The sequence below is a fragment of the Oncorhynchus keta genome, chromosome 20, assembly GCF_023373465.1.
Source record: "Oncorhynchus keta strain PuntledgeMale-10-30-2019 chromosome 20, Oket_V2, whole genome shotgun sequence".
Lineage (NCBI taxonomy): Eukaryota > Metazoa > Chordata > Actinopteri > Salmoniformes > Salmonidae > Oncorhynchus > Oncorhynchus keta.
Window position 1 is genome coordinate 36,363,874 of NC_068440.1, and position 16,723 is coordinate 36,380,596.

Here is a 16,723-nt window from a genome sequence, read left to right on the forward strand (position 1 = left end):
CCTATCACCATGGTGACTAAATTAGTCATATCACTGCACTAATCCAAACAGTTTGTTCTATATTGATTCATCATAGGATTTATTATGGCTCCGTAGAGTAGATCAGTCTGCTTCATTAAGTCTTGTGCCTTTTGTCTTATTGCTTCCTCCTCAGGAAATACTCCTGAGTTGAGGAAGAGACAAGGAGTTGCATGCTCGCCTTGACAACAACAAAAAAAGACTCATTCCACAATGGCTGGATCCTGACCAAGTCGTATGACCTGAATTATCATCTCAAATGATTGACCTTGTCTCCCCTGGATCATCATCTTTAAGAGATGCAGACAACAGACAACTCAGGGTCTGTCTCCTGGACTGGCCAGAGGGTCAGTCGTGACAGCAGCGTCTACAGTCTGGACTGGCCGTAGTCTCTCCAGACAGACCGGTTGCCTCCCACAATGTACCAATGCTGTTGCCCTAGGTCTGGGATTTCTGAAGATAGGCCTGGGATTTCTGAAGATAGGCCTGGGATTTCTGAAGCTAGCTCTGGGATTTCTGAAGCTAGGTCTGGGATTTCTGAAGATAGGCCTGGGATTTCTGAAGCTAGGTCTGGGATTTCTGAAGCTAGGTCTGGGATTTCTGAATCTAGGCCTGGGATTTCTGAAGCTAGGGCTGGGATTTCTGAAGCTAGGTCTGGGATTTCTGAGGCTAGGCCTGGGATTTCTGAAGCTAGGTCTGGGATTTCTGAAGCTAGGTCTGGGATTTCTGAAGCTAGGCCTGGGATTTCTGAAGCTAGGTCTGGGATTTCTGAAGCTAGGTCTGGGATTTCTGAAGCTAGGGCTGGGATTTCTGAAGCTAGGGCTGGGATTTCTGAAGCTAGGCCTGGGATTTCTGAAGCTAGGTCTGGGATTTCTGAGGCTAGGCCCGGGATTTCTGAAACTAGGTCTGGGATTTCTGAAGCTAGCTCTTGGGTTTCTGAAGCTAGGTCTGGGATTTCTGAGGCTAGTTCTGGGATTTCTGAAGCTAGGTCTGGGATTTCTGAAGATAAGAGGTCTAGGCTAGGTCTGGGATTTCTGAGCTAGGCCTGGGCTGAAGCTAGGCCTGGGATTTCTGAAGCTAGGTCTGGGATTTCTGAAGCTAGGTCTGGGATTTCTGAAGATAGGCCTGGGATTTCTGAAGCTAGGGCTGGGATTTCTGAAGCTAGGTCTGGGATTTCTGAAGCTAGGCCTGGGATTTCTGAAGCTAGGTCTGGGATTTCTGAAGCTAGGGCTGGGATTTCTGAAGCTAGGCCTGTGATTTTTGAAGCTCGGTCTGTGATTTCTGAAGCTCGACCTGGGATTTCTGAAGCTAGGTCTGTGATTTCTGAAGCTCGGTCTGTGATTTCTGAAGCTAGGCCTGGGATTTCTGAAGCTAGGTCTGGCTTAGTCACAGTCACTGATGGTAGAAAATCATTCTATTTCTATGGCTTAGTCATGTGGATGGAGAGAACCCTCTGGTTCGTTTACTGTCCTCTGGCCCACAGCCTGGGTAAGACTAGGCCTGTATCCCATCTGGAAACCTTTTCCCTATGCTGCGTACTAATACGGGTCTTGGTCAAAAGTAGTGCACTTAGGGTTGCAAAGGGAAGGTATATTACTGGAAACCTTTGAAGTTTACCAGTAAAGTATATCATACCAGACATACTGTATAGTGGCCCTTTTGAATACTTCAGTTTGTCACAGGTGTCTGTAATCAACTCTGTCCCTCTGTGTGGCCGTATCACATGTAAAATATATGAAATCATTATAATAGATCATCAAACCCGTTAAACATTATCCTAAATATGAAGCATCAACATAGTGAATACCATTGGTGTTTAATATGAAGGTTTGAGCATGAAATATCCTTTATTTTGTTTTTACAAACTTGTATTTATTTGTTGTCAATGTTTTGGCGTTAAAAGTCATTTGTTGGAAGAGTTGCAGAGTTAATTGAAAATAATGCCATTGTTGATTAGATGCTTTTTTCATTAATTAGGCTATTTTCTCTACTAAAAACTAAAAACTCATGGACAATATAGATACAGATTTTAAAAAGTAATACTATATATGAATATATATTTTTAGAGTTATTAAAGTATAAATGACCAAAGTTACGATAGATTGCCATAGACTTTCTGTTAATTACAAAAATGACTGAAGATTCGGGTAACTTTGGTAAATTACCCATAGCTTCGTAACTCTGTGCACTACATAGGGAATAGGGTGCCATTTGGGACGCAAATCTAGTTGTGTCTGACTGGCTCCGGGCCCACTGCGCCGCTGACGGCACAATACACTCCGGGACTGATTTATGGTCTTCTCTCCTCTCATTATATTAATAGAGAATATGAAAAATGACCTACCTCTTCAGCTCCCCATTGTCTAGGGCTTCTTCGCCGACTCCCCCGACTCTATCTCTGAAAGATAAGGCCCTGCTGGGTCATCCTCTGGGGAGGGGCGTATGTGTGTGTGTGTGGGGGGGGGGATCATTGTCTGGGCCAGTGGCTGTCGCGTGTGGGAACACTGCTGCAGGTGTCGACCCACACACCTGGCTTCTGGTTCTGGTACAGGCTTCTTAGATGTTGAAATAACAATCAGCCACACAAGGTTCTTGGTGAGGGGCTCTGGATGAGGGGGTTCTTGGTGAGGGGCTCTGGATGAGGGGCTCTTGGTGGGGGTTCTTGGTGAGGGGCTTTGGGTGAGGTGGTTCTTGGTGAGGGGCTCTGGATGAGGGGGTTCTTGGTGAGGGCTCTGGATGGGGTTCTTGGTGAGGGGCTCTGGATGAGGGGGTTCTTGGTGAGGGGCTCTGGGGATGTGGGGGTTCTTGGTGAGGGGCTCTGGGGAGGGTTCTCTGGTGGGGGTTCTGAGGGGCTCTGGATGAGGGGGTTCTTGGTGGGTGAGGGGGTTCTTGGTGAGGGGCTCTGGGTGAGGGGCTCTTGGTGTGGGGGTTCTTGGTGAGGGGCTTTGGGTGAGGTGGTTCTGGGTGAGGGATCTGGGTGAGGTGGTTCTGGGTGGGGGGATCTGGGTGAGGTGGTTCTGGGTGGGGGGATCTGGGTGAGGTGGTTCTGGGTGGGGGTTTCTGGGTGAGGTGGTTCTGGGTGAGGGAGCCTGATTGACTGCAGCCTGATTGACTGTCATTGGGTGTGGCCAGTCATCATGTGTCTCGCTGAATGAACAGTAGTCTTGTTCTAGATCAGTGTTACTCAATACTTCACTTCTGATTGGCAGGCAGGTGTTACTCAATACTTCAGGTTCTGATTGGCAGGCAGGTGTCACTCAATACGTCAGGTTCTGATTGGCAGGCAGGTGTTAGGATTCAGTCTTCATTATCTAACTGAAACACTCAAAGTGGATAGTATATGATTTAAATTAAGATTGCATTTTGAGATTTTATAAAAACCTGTCAGATTCACACCATACACATAGGTTATACCCGAGGAGAGAAGTCAAAACGACACTATTGTGAACCTGGCTATTTTTAACTGCATCTCAAATGTTTATTCAGTAAACTTCCACCAGGGGGCAGCAGTGTAAGAGTCATTCTCTGTATGTCATCGACTCAGCTCGAGGCCTTGCTGTATTTTCCAGTAGGACTGTATACATAGTGTATGATTCATCTTTACAACCTATCAGTCTTTCTCTCAATCAATAGTCAATGAAGGCAGTTCATGATCCACTGTAAACAAGGCATTAACATTAGCTATATGCAGGTTGATAGTCGTGAAGGACGATTGCCACCACAGAACAGTAGACTCACACCACGCGTGGTCCAATGGAAGAGGGATTGTGTGCGTTCGATGTGGCACCCTGTCCCCTATATAGTACACTTTGTTTTGACCTAAGGTCCATAGGGCTCTGGTCAAAAGTAGTGCACTATACAGGGAAGTGGGTGTAATTTCAGATTCAGACTCAGCCATTGTGTAAGCGAAGGGGAGAGTGTCTGACTGGACACAGGTTAGTTAAATAATGAGCAGAAAGAGCAGTGGGGCGTAAAGCGTAGCCCGTTTAATTTATTTAGTATGACATGACATAGCTTTTGTTTCACACTGACAATCAATGTTTTATTTCCATTTATTTAACTGTTACTCAGGCAAGCCTCATTGAGATAGTGATGTGATTCCGAAGAGAGACCGGTGTACCACCATCAAAAAGACATTTGTCTCAGTGTAATTGGACCTGACAGAGCTGTAAAAGTGAGACAGCATCAAGCCGGGTGTTAGACACCGAAAAGTCTCCTGTGCTGTTCCCATAAACCAATGAAATAACAGGATTCCAGGGCCTCCCGGGTGGCACAGTGGTTAAGGGCGCTGTACTGCAGCGCCAGCTGTGCCATCAGAGACTCTGGGTAGTCTGTCGTAACCGGCCGCGACCGGGAGATCCATGGGGCGACACACAATTGGCCTAGCGTCGTCCGGGTTAGGGAGGGCTTGGTCGGTAGGGATATCCTTGTCTCATCGCGCACCAGCGACTCCTGTGGCGGGCCGGGCGCAGTGCACGCTAACCAAGGTTGCCAGGTGCACGGTGTTTCCTCCGGCACATTGGTGCGGCGGGCTTCCGGGTTGGATTAGCGCTGTGTTAAGAAGCAGTGCGGCTTGGTTGGGTTGTGTATCGGAGGACGCATGGCTTTTGACCTTCGTCTCTCCCGAGCCCGTACGGGAGTTGTAGTGATGAGACAAGATAGTAGCTACTAACAATTGGATACCATGAAATTGGGGAGAAAAAGGGGGTAAAAAATAAAATAAATAAATAACAGGATTCCTCCATTCACATTCACTGTTCCCGAACTCTTGTTGTGCTTTTTCTCTTTCCACAGATGAAACATTCTGCCGTTTCTGGATCCAAATTACTTGTGTTGTTTACATGCATCATGCTCATCAATATTGGATGCCATGATAAAAATTCCTCAACAAAATCAGTGTTTTATTCAGTCTACTCTACACTATCTTACTAGGACTGCTATGCAAATGCTGTCGCAGAGTAGTAAAATACCTCCGGCATGGTTTAGGGGCACGATGGCATTCCACAAGGTACAGTCCCAGGGCCCTTTGAGTTTAACTTATGACAATAGAGAGCCATATCAGGTCTCCACAGACCTGGCAGTCTGAGGCCTGCTTTCCTGCCTCAAGCGCCCCAACCCGGGGCCTGACATTTTGAATGAGCCCTGGGTCTTCGCTAACAAACCCGAAGCTGTGATGCCTCAGCAGATTTGGAGCCATGGTTGCCATCGGTATCCTGTTGCTATCAAAACCAACAGGGGAGACTATTAAGCCCAGTTTACTCACCAAACAGCACCCTATTCCCTATTTAGTGCACAACTTTTGATGGGCCCTTGTCAAAAGTAGTGCACTAAATAGGGAATAGGGTGCTATATGGAGCACAGCCCCAGGCATTCCTATCAGTCCCCTCAGCTCAGACACTGACCTTTCAGCCAGCACTTGTCCACAGGCAAATGCAGAACAGCATTGTTATGCTAGGGTTGGCATGCGTGTGCGAGGGGGAGGGGGGGGGATTTGTGTGTGTGTGTTTGTGTGTGTGTGTGTGTGTGTGTGTGTGTGTGTGTGTGTGTGTGTGCGTGTGTGTGTGTGTGCGGGGGGGGTGTGCAGTGTGTGTGTGTGTATCAGAATAACTAAGAACAGAAAGGATGGTTGGCAGGTGTGAGCAGGTTGTACTGTACAGTATCAGAATAACTAAGAACAGAAAGGATGAGTCACATACACACACACAAGCAAACACATGCATCACGCATACACACTCACACATACACACTCACACTCACACATACACACGCACAGCACACACACACTATATGATTGACACACAGGCCTTCCATTACATAATACACACTCACGCATACACAGCGTGGGAGGTGTAATGCGCACAGCCATATGACACGCAGGCCTTCCATTACATAAGCTTGAAGCGTGGGAGGTGTAATGCGAGCCATATTTAATTCATCAATGTGAGATCTAGCAGCACCTCTCACCATGAGAAAGACAGCACCCCCTTTAACACACACACCACCCACACACACACACACACCACCCACAACACACACACACCACCACCCACACACACACACCACCCACACACAACAAACACACACCCACAACACCCACAACACACACACACACCACCCACAACACACACATACACCCCCCACAACACACACACACCACCACACACACACAACACACACACACACACACCACCCCAACACACCCACAACATACACACACACACACACACCACAACCACACACACACACACACACACACACACACACACACACACACACACACACACACCACCCACAACACACACACACACACCACCCACAACACACACACACACACACCACCTACAACACACACACACACACACCACCCACAACACACCCACAACACACACACACACACACCACCCACAACACACCCACAACATACACACACACACAGGTCCTCCGGTTGCTATTTCTATGTCAGTCAGAGTTCTACATTTCAGTCAAAAGACTGAAGATTTCATTTTTAGAGGGTCAAAATCAAATCAAATCCAATGTATTTGTCACATACACATGGTTAGCAGATGTTAATGCGAGTGTAGCGAAATGCTTGTGCTTCTAGTTCCAAAAATGCAGTAATAACCAACGAGTAATCTAAACTAACAATTCCAAAACGACTACCTTATACACACAAGTGTAAAGGGATAAAGAATATGTACATAAAGATATATGAATGAGTGATGGCTCCTGAATACCATGGCTTTGATGTGCTATGAGATTTGGTCCTTGTTTCCAAAAAAAAAGTGTATTTAATTCATTAAAAATGGCCTTGTGTAGAGGTAGTGGTGGATGTTTTATAATTACATAGAAGGATAACCCGTAGAGGGTACTGTTTCTCTAGGAAAGGATTGACACTAACGTTGACCAGCTTCTGAAAGAACAGGGAAACACTGCTTATTATTGCCTGTGCTGGTTTCTTATTGTGTTCCCTTCGACACCCAAATGAAACGTTAGGCCCTGGTTCAACAGTCCATTACACAAGTTATTGTTTGTGTATTAATCTGGCTATCATAGTAAATAGAAAACACACGATCCAAACCAAGTTGTGTTGATGACAGGAGACCAACAGGAACATCGTGGTGCGTTGAGAAGCGATGTGTGTTGGCTGGTCGAGGGATAACTAGTTTACATAATATTTCTAGATGTGTGTTGGCTGGTCGAGGGATAACTAGTTTACATAATATTTCTAGATGTGTGTTGGCTGGTCGAGGGATAACTAGTTTACATAATATTTCTAGATGTGTGTTGGCTGGTCGAGGGATAACTAGTTTACATAATATTTCTAGATGTGTGTTGGCTGGTCGAGGATAACTAGTTTACATAATATTTCTAGATGTGGTGTTGGCTGGTCAGGATAACTAGTTTACATAATATTTCTAGATGTGTGTTGGCTGGTCGAGGGATAACTAGTTTACATAATATTTCTAGATGTGTGTTGGCTGGGGATAACTAGTTTACATAATATTTCTAGATGTGTGTTGGCCAGGGATAACTAGTTTACATAATATTTCTAGATGTGTGTTGGCTGGTCAGGGATCTAGTTTACATAATATTTCTAGATGTGTGTTGGCTCTCAGGGATAACTAGTTTACATAATATTTCTAGATGGTGTTGGCTGGTCGAGGGATAACTAGTTTACATAATATTTCTAGATGGTGTTGGCTGGTCTGTGAGGGATAACTAGTTTACATAATATTTCTAGATGTGTGTTGGCTGGTCGAGGGCCCTAGTTTACATAATATTTCTAGATGTGTGTTGGCTGGTCGAGGGATAATTAGTTTACATAATATTTCTAGATGTGTGTTGGCTGGTCGAGGGATAACTAGTTTACATAATATTTCTAGATGTGGTGTTGGCTGGTCAGCCTAGTTTCATAATATTTCTAGATGTGTCTGGCCCCCAGGGATAACTAGGAACAAATATTTCTAGATGTGTGTTGGCTGGGAGGGATAACTAGTTTCATACCACCTTGTGGAGACACGAGGGATAACTAGTTTACATAATATTTCTAGATGTGTATTACCTGGATAGGGATAATTAGTTTACATAATATTTCTAGATGTGTGTTCTCGAGGGATAACTAGTTTACATAATATTTCTAGATGTGTGTTGGCTGGTCGAGGGATAACTAGTTTACATAATATTTCTAGATGTGTGTTGGCTGGTCGAGGGATAACTAGTTTACATAATATTTCTAGATGTGTGTTGGCTGGTCGAGGGATAACTAGTTTACATAATATTTCTAGATGTGTGTTGGCTGGTCGAGGGATAACTAGTTTACATAATATTTCTAGATGTGTGTTGGCTGGTCGAGGGATAACTAGTTTACATAATATTTCTAGACGTGTGTTGGCTGGTCGAGGATAACTAGTTTACATAATAAGATGTAAAAATGTAAGGGATAACTAGTTTACATAATATTTCTAGATGTGTGTTGGCTGGTCGAGGGATAACTAGTTTACATAATATTTCTAGACGTGTGTTGGCTGGTCGAGGGATAACTAATTTACATAATATTTCTAGATGTGTGTTGGCTGGTCGAGGGATAACTAGTTTACATAATATTTCTAGATGTGTGTTGGCTGGTCGAGGGATAACTAGTTTACATAATATTTCTAGACGTGTTGGCTGGTAGAGGGATAACTAGTTTACATAATATTTCTAGATGTGTGTTGGCTGGTCGAGGGATAACTAGTTTACATAATATTTCTAGATGTGTGTTGGCTGGTCGAGGGATAACTAGTTTACATAATATTTCTAGACGTGTTGGCTGGTAGAGGGATAACTAGTTTACATAATATTTCTAGATGTGTGTTGGCTGGTCGAGGGATAACTAGTTTACATAATATTTCTAGATGTGTGTTGGCTGGTCGAGGGATAACTAGTTTACATAATATTTCTAGATGTGTGTTGGCTGGTCGAGGGATAACAAGTTTACATAATATTTCCACAATGATAGAGCACATGTAGTATGTGTGTTTATTCATGAGAAACCTCTAAACAAGTTTCCACTATCGCAATATTTCTGTAACGGCGTTCGTCAGTTGAAGGAGAAGCGGACCAAAATGCAGCGTGGTGGTTACTCATGTTCTTTAATGAAGAATCGATGATACATGAAATAACTATAATATACAAAAAACAACAAACGAAACGCGAAACCTATTACAGCCTGTCTGGTGAACACTAACACAGAGACAGCAACAATCACCCACAAAATCACAGTGAAACCTAGGCTACCTAAATATGGTTCCCAATCAGAGACAACGAGAATCACCTGACTCTGATTGAGAACCGCCTCAGGCAGCCAAGCCTATGCTAGACACACCCCTAATCAGCCACAATCCCAATGCATACAAAAAAAAACCAATACGATAACACAATAAACCCATGTCACACCCTGGCCTGAACAAATAATTAAAGAAAACACATAATACTAAGACCAAGGCGTGACAATTTCTTGTTTTTACCAAAAATGCATATCCAGCTATTCATATCATGTGGGAGAATGATGAGTTTCATTACAATTTGTAGAAATAGCAATAAAGGATGAGGAAATTCAGTGGGTTAATAGAAAATAGTTAATACATAAATAGTTAATACATAAATAATTAATACATAAATAGTTAATACATTAATAATTAATACATACATAGTTAATACATAAAGAGTCTATGTGCCCTTCGACCCGAGCACATTCTCACACCTAATGGTTTCACTTTCAGGTGGACTTTCCATATGAGACAATACATTGGTTTCACTTCCTTATCACGATCAGGTGACAGTCACCTAATGGTAAAGGACTAGGAACTGAATGGAGGAAGACATCCCCCCCCCTCCACCTCTGACACCAACTTTCCTGACCTCTCTTTTCCTTCCTTGATGACAAACTAGTGTTGATTAACCCAGGGCTAGAAATGTGGTGTCCTTCACCTATAGAAATGAAATAAATAAAGAACCTGATTACTATGATTAATTGTTTATATTGGAATTATTCATGATGACAAACTCAAGCACTTGAAACCTGCTTCAAAAACTTGAGGCAAACCTCGTAAAGCAGTACGACGTAAGCACAGTGAGTGGAACAACAAAGGGCATCACCCTCCCACTCTTTCCGGCTCAGGTAGCCAATCACGGAGCCCTGGTGGGTGCTATTACAAGAGAAGAGAAGAGAAGAGAAGAGAAGAGAAGAGAAGAGAAGAGAAGAGAAGAGAAGAGAAGAGAAGAGAAGAGAAGAGAGAGAGAGGAGAGATAGAGAGAGAGAGAGAGAGGAGAGAGGAGTGAGAGAGAAGATAGAGATAGTGATAGTGATAGAGAGGAGTGATAGAGGAGAGAGAGAGAGGAGTGATAGAGAGAGAAGAGAGAGGGGAGTGATAGAGAAGAGAGAGAGTGGGAGAGGGAGAGGAGAGAGAGAGAAGAGAAGAGAAGAGAAGAGAAGAGAAGAGAAGAGAAGAGAAGAGAAGAGAGAGAGAGGAGTGATAGAGAGAGAGAGAGAGAGAGAGAGAGAGAGAGAGAGAGAGAGAGAGAGAGAGAGAGAGAGGGAGTGAGAGAGAAGATAGAGATAGTGATAGTGATAGAGAGGAGGAGGAGTGATAGGGAGAGGAGAGAGTGAAGAGAGAGGGGAGTGATAGAGAGGAGTGATAGAGAGGAGAGATATAGAGAGAAGAGAGAGAGTGATAGAGAGAGAGATAGAGTGAGAGAGGAGAGAGAGAGGAGTGATATTAAGAGAGGAGAGAGAGAGAGGTGAGAGAGAGAGGAGTGATAGAGGGAGGAGAGAGAGAGAGGAGTGATAGAGAGGAGAGATAGAGAGTGAGAGAGAGGAGAGAGAAAGAGAGTGCTCAATCAGTGATCAATAGAGTTGAGTGAGTGGCATCTAGACCAGAGGAGGTGTCAGAATGAAACACATTGACACAGTCCCAAATGGCATCCTATGCCTTATATCGTGTACACTTTTGACCAGAGCCCTATGAGATGCCCTATGGGCCACAATCAACAATAGTGTACTTATATGGGGAATATGTAGAGTACCATTTGGAATGCTGCCAAGGCATGTGCTGCTCCCCAGGAGCCCAGCAACAGAAGACCAGCTAGTGAAGCCACAGACTGCATGAGGATAATAATTAAGTGCTGTAAATCAGCTGATGTATGATCCACCAGGGGACCTGTATCAGGCAAGGGCGGGTGGTTAATACTCTGGATAAGGCTTTTCCTTCCAGGGATGGGTCAAAAAAAAGAAGTGTTTTGATGACATGATGACATGGATTTTCCTTGTGTTTTTTTCCAGAGATGTTTTTCCACCACAATACCCAGCTAGCACATTTGGTTCCTTGGAATTTGTAGGAACGTACGTTTTTGGTTTCCCATTGGTTCTGGGAATGAAGGCGTAAGTTTCCTGACTGGTAATTAACGGAACATTTCACCTGTTCATGGAACGTTCATTTGTAGGTTGCAGGGAGGTTCTGAGAACATTTGACTATAGTTCCCTGAAAGTTTTCCTGGGAGATTTTATTAATGTTCTGAACCCGGAAATTATAGGTCATTTAAAAAATAATAATTTATAACTTCCTTAAAATTTACACTGAAGTTTTCAATAAGACTGTTAATAACACTGCTAGCTTAGTTTGGGTCAGCTATTTTAAACTCTAAGCACAGAGAGAACACATGCAAATTCATTTCCTTAGGCATTAATCATACAAACACTTTCCTAAATAAACATATTTTCCTGAGTGTAAATAAAAGCGATGGAAAAACAAGAGGCTTTTGCTTTCTTCAGCTCTCCTCCTCAGACTGCTGTATTAACTTGTCTCATGGTGTCTATCTGGGTAGGCCTTCTTCTAGCCTTCTAGCCTTCCAGCCTTCTAGCCTTCTTCTAGCCTTCTGGCCTTCTTCAACTACAACATTCCTCAGGGACTTGCCTTAACAACAACCGAAGCAGCTTTTCCCCCAAAGTAATGTTGCTGGAAATGTTATGTCCCGAAAACACAGCAAGCATCCAGGATTCCAGTCTTCCCTCTTTTCCCCCCGGGCGAGGTTCCCTCTTCCCCCCTGGGCGAGGTTCCCTCTCTCCCCCCTGGGTGAGGTTCCCTCTCTCCCTCCTGGGTGAGGTTCCCTCTCTCCCCCCTGGGTGAGGTTCCCTCTCACCCCCTGGGCGAGGTTCCTTCTTTCCCCCCTGGGTGAGGTTCCCTCTCTCCCCCCTGGGTGAGGTTCCTTCTTCCCCCCCTGGGCGAGGTTCCCTGTCTCCCCCCTGGGTGAGGTTCCTTCTATCCCCTCTGGGTGAGGTTCTCTCTCTCCCCCCTGGGCGAGGTTCCCTCTCTCCCCCCTGGGTGAGGTTCCCTCTCTCCCCACTGGGTGAGGTTCCCTCTCTCCCCCCTGGGTGAGGTTCCCTCTCACCCCCTGGGCAAGGTTCCTTCTTTCCCCCCTGGGTGAGGTTCCCTCTCTCCCCCTGGGTGAGGTTCCTTCTTCCCCCCCTGGGCGAGGTTCCCTATCTCCCCACTGGGTGAGGTTCCTTCTTTCCCCTCTGGGTGAGGTTCCCTCTCTCCCCCCTGGGCGAGGTTCCTTCTTTCCACCCTGGGCGAGGTTCCTTCTCTCCCCCCTGGGTGAGGTTCCTTCTTCCCCCCCTGGGCGAGGTTCCTTCTTCCCCCCTGGGCGAGGTTCCTTCTTCCCCCCCTGGGTGAGGTTCCTTCTCCCCCCCTGGGCGAGGTTCCATCTTCCCCCTGGGTGAGGTTCCTTCTTCCCCCCCTGGGCGAGGTTCCTTCTTCCCCCCCAGGATGAGGTTCCTTCTTCCCCCCCTGGGTGAGGTTCCTTCTTCCCCCCCTGGGTGAGGTTCCTTCTTCCCCCCTGGGTGAGGTTCCTTCTTCCCCCCTGGGTGAGGTTCCCTCTCTCCCCCCTGGGTGAGGTTCCTTCTTCCCCCCTGGGTGAGGTTCCCTCTCTCCCACCTGGGTGAGGTTCCCTCTCTCCCCCCTGGGTGAGGTTCCTTCTTCCCCCCTGGGTGAGGTTCCTTCTTCCCCCCTGGGTGAGGTTCCTTCTTTTCCCCCTTGGTGAGGTTCCTTCTTACCCCCCTGGGTGAGGTTCCTTCTTCCCCCCCTAGGTGAGGTTCCTTCTTCCCCCCCTGGGTGAGGTTCCTTCTTCCCCCCCTGGGTGAGGTTCCTTCTTCCCCCCCTGGGCGAGGTTCCTTCTTCCCCCCCTGGGTGAGGTTCCTTCTTCCCCCCTGGGCGAGGTTCCTTCTTCCCCCCCTGGGTGAGATTCCTTCTTTCCCCCCTGGGTGAGGTTCCTTCTTCCCCCCTGGGTGAGGTTCCTTCTTCCCCCCTGGGTGAGGTTCCCTCTCTACCCCCTGGGTGAGGTTCCTTCTTCCCCCCTGGGTGAGGTTCCTCTCTCCCACCTGGGTGAGGTTCCCTCTCTCCCCCCTGGGTGAGGTTCCTTCTTCCCCCTGGGTGAGGTTCCTTCTTCCCCCCTGGGTGAGGTTCCTTCTTTTCCCCCTTGGTGAGGTTCCTTCTTCCCCCCCTGGGTGAGGTTCCTTCTTCCCCCCTGGGTGAGGTTCCTTCTTCCCCCCTGGGTGAGGTTCCCTCTCTCCCCCCTGGGTGATGTTCCCTCTCTCCCCCCTGGGTTAGGTTCCCTCTCTCCCCCATGGGCGAGGTTCCCTCTCTCCCCCCTGGGCGAGGTTCCCTCTCTCCCCCTGGGCGAGGTTCCCTCTCTCCCCCCTGGGCGAGGTTCCTTCTTCCCCCCCTGGGCGAGGTTCCCTCTCTCCTCCCTGGGTGCGGTTCCCTCTCTCCCCCCTGGGCGAGGCTCCTTCTTTCCCCCCTGGGCGAGGTTCCTTCTTTCCCCCCTGGGCGAGGTTCCTTCTTCCCCCCCTGGGCGAGGTTCCTTCTTTCCCCCCTGGGTGAGGTTCCCTCTCTCCCCCCTGTGTGAGGTTCCCTCTCTCCCCCCTGGGTGAGGTTCCTTCTTCCCCCCTGGGTGAGGTTCCTTCTTCCCCCCCTGGATGAGGTTCCTTCTTCCCCCCTGGGTGAGGTTCCCTCTCTCCCCCCTGGGTGAGGTTCCTTCTTCCCCCCTGGGCGAGGTTCCTTCTTTCCCCCCTGGGCGAGGTTCCCTCTCTCCCCCCTGGGCGAGGTTCCTTCTTCCCCCCCTGGGCGAGGTTCCCTCCTCTCCCCCTGGGTGATGTTCCCTCTCTCCCCCCTGGGTGAAGTTCCTTCTTTCCCCCCTGGGTGAGGTTCCTTCTTTCCCCCCTGGGTGAGGTTCCCTCTCTCCCCCCTGGGCGAGGTTCCCTCTCTCCCCCTGGGTGAGGTTCCTTCTTCCCCCCTGGGTGAGATTCCTTCTTTCCCACCTGGGTGAGGTTCCTGAGGTTCCTTCCTCCCCTGGGTGAGGTTCCCTCTCTCCCCTGGGTGAGGTTCCTTCTTCCCCCTGGGTGAGGTTCCCTCTCTCCCCCTGGGTGAGGTTCCTCTCTCCCCCTGGGTGAGGTTCCTTCTTCCCCCTGGGTGAGGTTCCTTCTTTCTTCCCCCTGGGTGAGGTTCCTTCTTCCCCCTGGGTGAGGTTCCTCCCCCTCTTCCCCCCTGGGTGAGGTTCCCCCTGGGTGAGGTTCCTCTCCCCCTGGGTGAGGTTCCTCTCTCCCCCTGGGTGAGGTTCCTTCTTCCCCCTGGGTGAGGTTCCTTCTTCCCCCTGGGTGAGGTTCCTTCTTCCCCCTGGGTGAGGTTCCCTCTCTCCCCCTGGGTGAGGTTCCTTCTTCCCCCTGGGTGAGGTTCCCTTCCCCCTGGGTGAGGTTCCCCCCCCTGGGTGAGGTTTTCCCCCTGGGTGAGGTTCCTTCCCCCTGGGCGAGGTTCCCTTCCCCCTCTCCTCCCTGGGTGAGGTTCCCTCTCTCCCCTGGGTGAGGTTCCCTCCTCCTCTCCCCCTGGGTGAGGTTCCCTCTCTCCCCCTGGGCGAGGTTCCCTCTCTCCCCCTGGGCGAGGTTCCTTCTTCCCCCCTGGGTGAGGTTCCTCTCTCCCCCTGGGTGAGGTTCCTCTCTCCCCCCTGAGGTTCCTCTTCCCCCTGTGAGGTTCCCTCCCCCTGGGTGAGGTTCTCCCCCTGGGTGAGGTTCCTTCTTCCCCCTGGGTGAGGTTCCTCTTCCCCCTGGGTGAGGTTCCTTCTTCCCCCTGGGTGAGGTTCCCCTGAGGGGCGAGGTTCCTCTCTCCCCCTGGGTGAGGTTCCTTCTTCCCCCCTGGGTGAGGTTCCTTCTTCCCCCCTTGGCTGAGGTTCCTTCTTCCCCCTGGGTGAGGTTCCTCTCTCCCCCTGGGTGAGGTTCCCTCTCTCCCCCTGGGTGAGGTTCCCTCTCTCCCCCCTGGGTGAGGTTCCCTCTCTCCCCCTGGGTGAGGTTCCCTCTCTCCCCCCTGGGCGAGGTTCCTTCTTCCCCCTGGGCGAGGTTCCCTCTCTCCTCCCTGGGTGAGGTTCCCTCTCTCCCCCCTGGGCGAGGTTCCTTCTTTCCCCCCTGGGCGAGGTTCCTTCTTTCCCCCTGGGCGAGGTTCCTTCTTCCCCCCCCCTGGGCGAGGTTCCTTTTTTCCCCTTGGGTGAGGTTCCTTCTTTCCCCCCTGGGTGAGGTTCCCTCTCTCCCTCCTGGGTGAGGTTCCCTCTCTCCCCCCTGGGTGAGATTCCTTCTTCCCCTCTGGGCGAGGTTCCTTCTTCCCCCCTGGGCGAGGTTCCTTCTTCCCCCCCTGGGTGACGTTCCTTCATCCCCCCTGGGCGAGGTTCCTTCTTTGCCCACTGGGCGAGGTTCCTTCTTCCCCCCCTGTGGAATGTTGCTGAATTGTTGTCACAACATTGCCATAACATCAGCTGGCTGGTCTTCAGTTGGACCATTACAGGGAAATGACTGTAGTAATCCACTGGCACTATGAACGCGGCACCAAAACATTGTCCAAAAGAGGTAGGGTACTCCCCTGAGCCCTTTATTAAGCTACATAAGGATTCTGCACACTTTATTAGGCTACATAAGGATTTCGAGCACTTTATTAGGCTACATAAGGATTCCAAACACTTTATTAGGCTACATAAGGATTCCAAACACTTTATTAGGCTACATAAGGATTCCAAACACTTTATTAGGCTACATAAGGATTCCAAACACTTTATTAGGCTACATAAGGATTCCAAACACTTTATTAGGCTACACAAGGATTCCAAACACTTTATTAGGCTACATAAGGATTCCAAACACTTTATAAGGCTACACAAGGATTCCAAACACTTTATTAGGCTACATAAGGATTCCAAACACTTTATTAGGCTACACAAGGATTCCAAACACTTTATTAGGCTACATAAGAATTCCAAACACTTTATTAGGCTACATAAGGATTCCGAGCACTTTATTAGGCTACATAAGGATTCCAAACACTTTATTAGGCTACATACGGATTCTGGGCACTTTATTAGGCTACATAAGGATTCCAAACACTTTATTAGGCTACATAAGGATTCCAAACACTTTATTAGGCTACATAAGGATTCCAAACACTTTATTAGGCTACATAAGGATTCAAAATACTTTATTAGGCTACATAAGGATTCAGGGCATGTTTTGAGGTCAGAAACAAAGTAGGCAGGTCCTCTCAGACGTGTCATCGTGTATTCATTGCATTGGCAGTGGAACCTACAGCTCTATGATAGATCACATGAGGACACTGTACTTCATCTAGCTGTTCCGCCA

At 48.2% G+C, this 16,723-nt stretch overlaps 1 protein-coding gene across 1 annotated transcript; it reads right to left on the minus strand.

Moving 5' to 3' along the window:
* Positions 1–2,381: 2,381 nt before the first annotated feature.
* LOC127910096 (uncharacterized) lies at positions 2,382–3,137 on the minus strand. The gene has a single exon (XM_052473154.1). The coding sequence runs from the start codon at positions 3,135–3,137 to the stop codon at positions 2,382–2,384; it is 756 nt and encodes a 251-aa protein (XP_052329114.1).
* Between the last annotated feature and the right edge of the window lie 13,586 nt (positions 3,138–16,723).

Excerpts from the sequence above, each read along its gene's own strand:
- LOC127910096 (XM_052473154.1), bottom strand. The coding sequence starts at position 3,137 with ATGACAGTCAATCAGGCTGCAGTCAATCAGGCTCCCTCACCCAGAACC.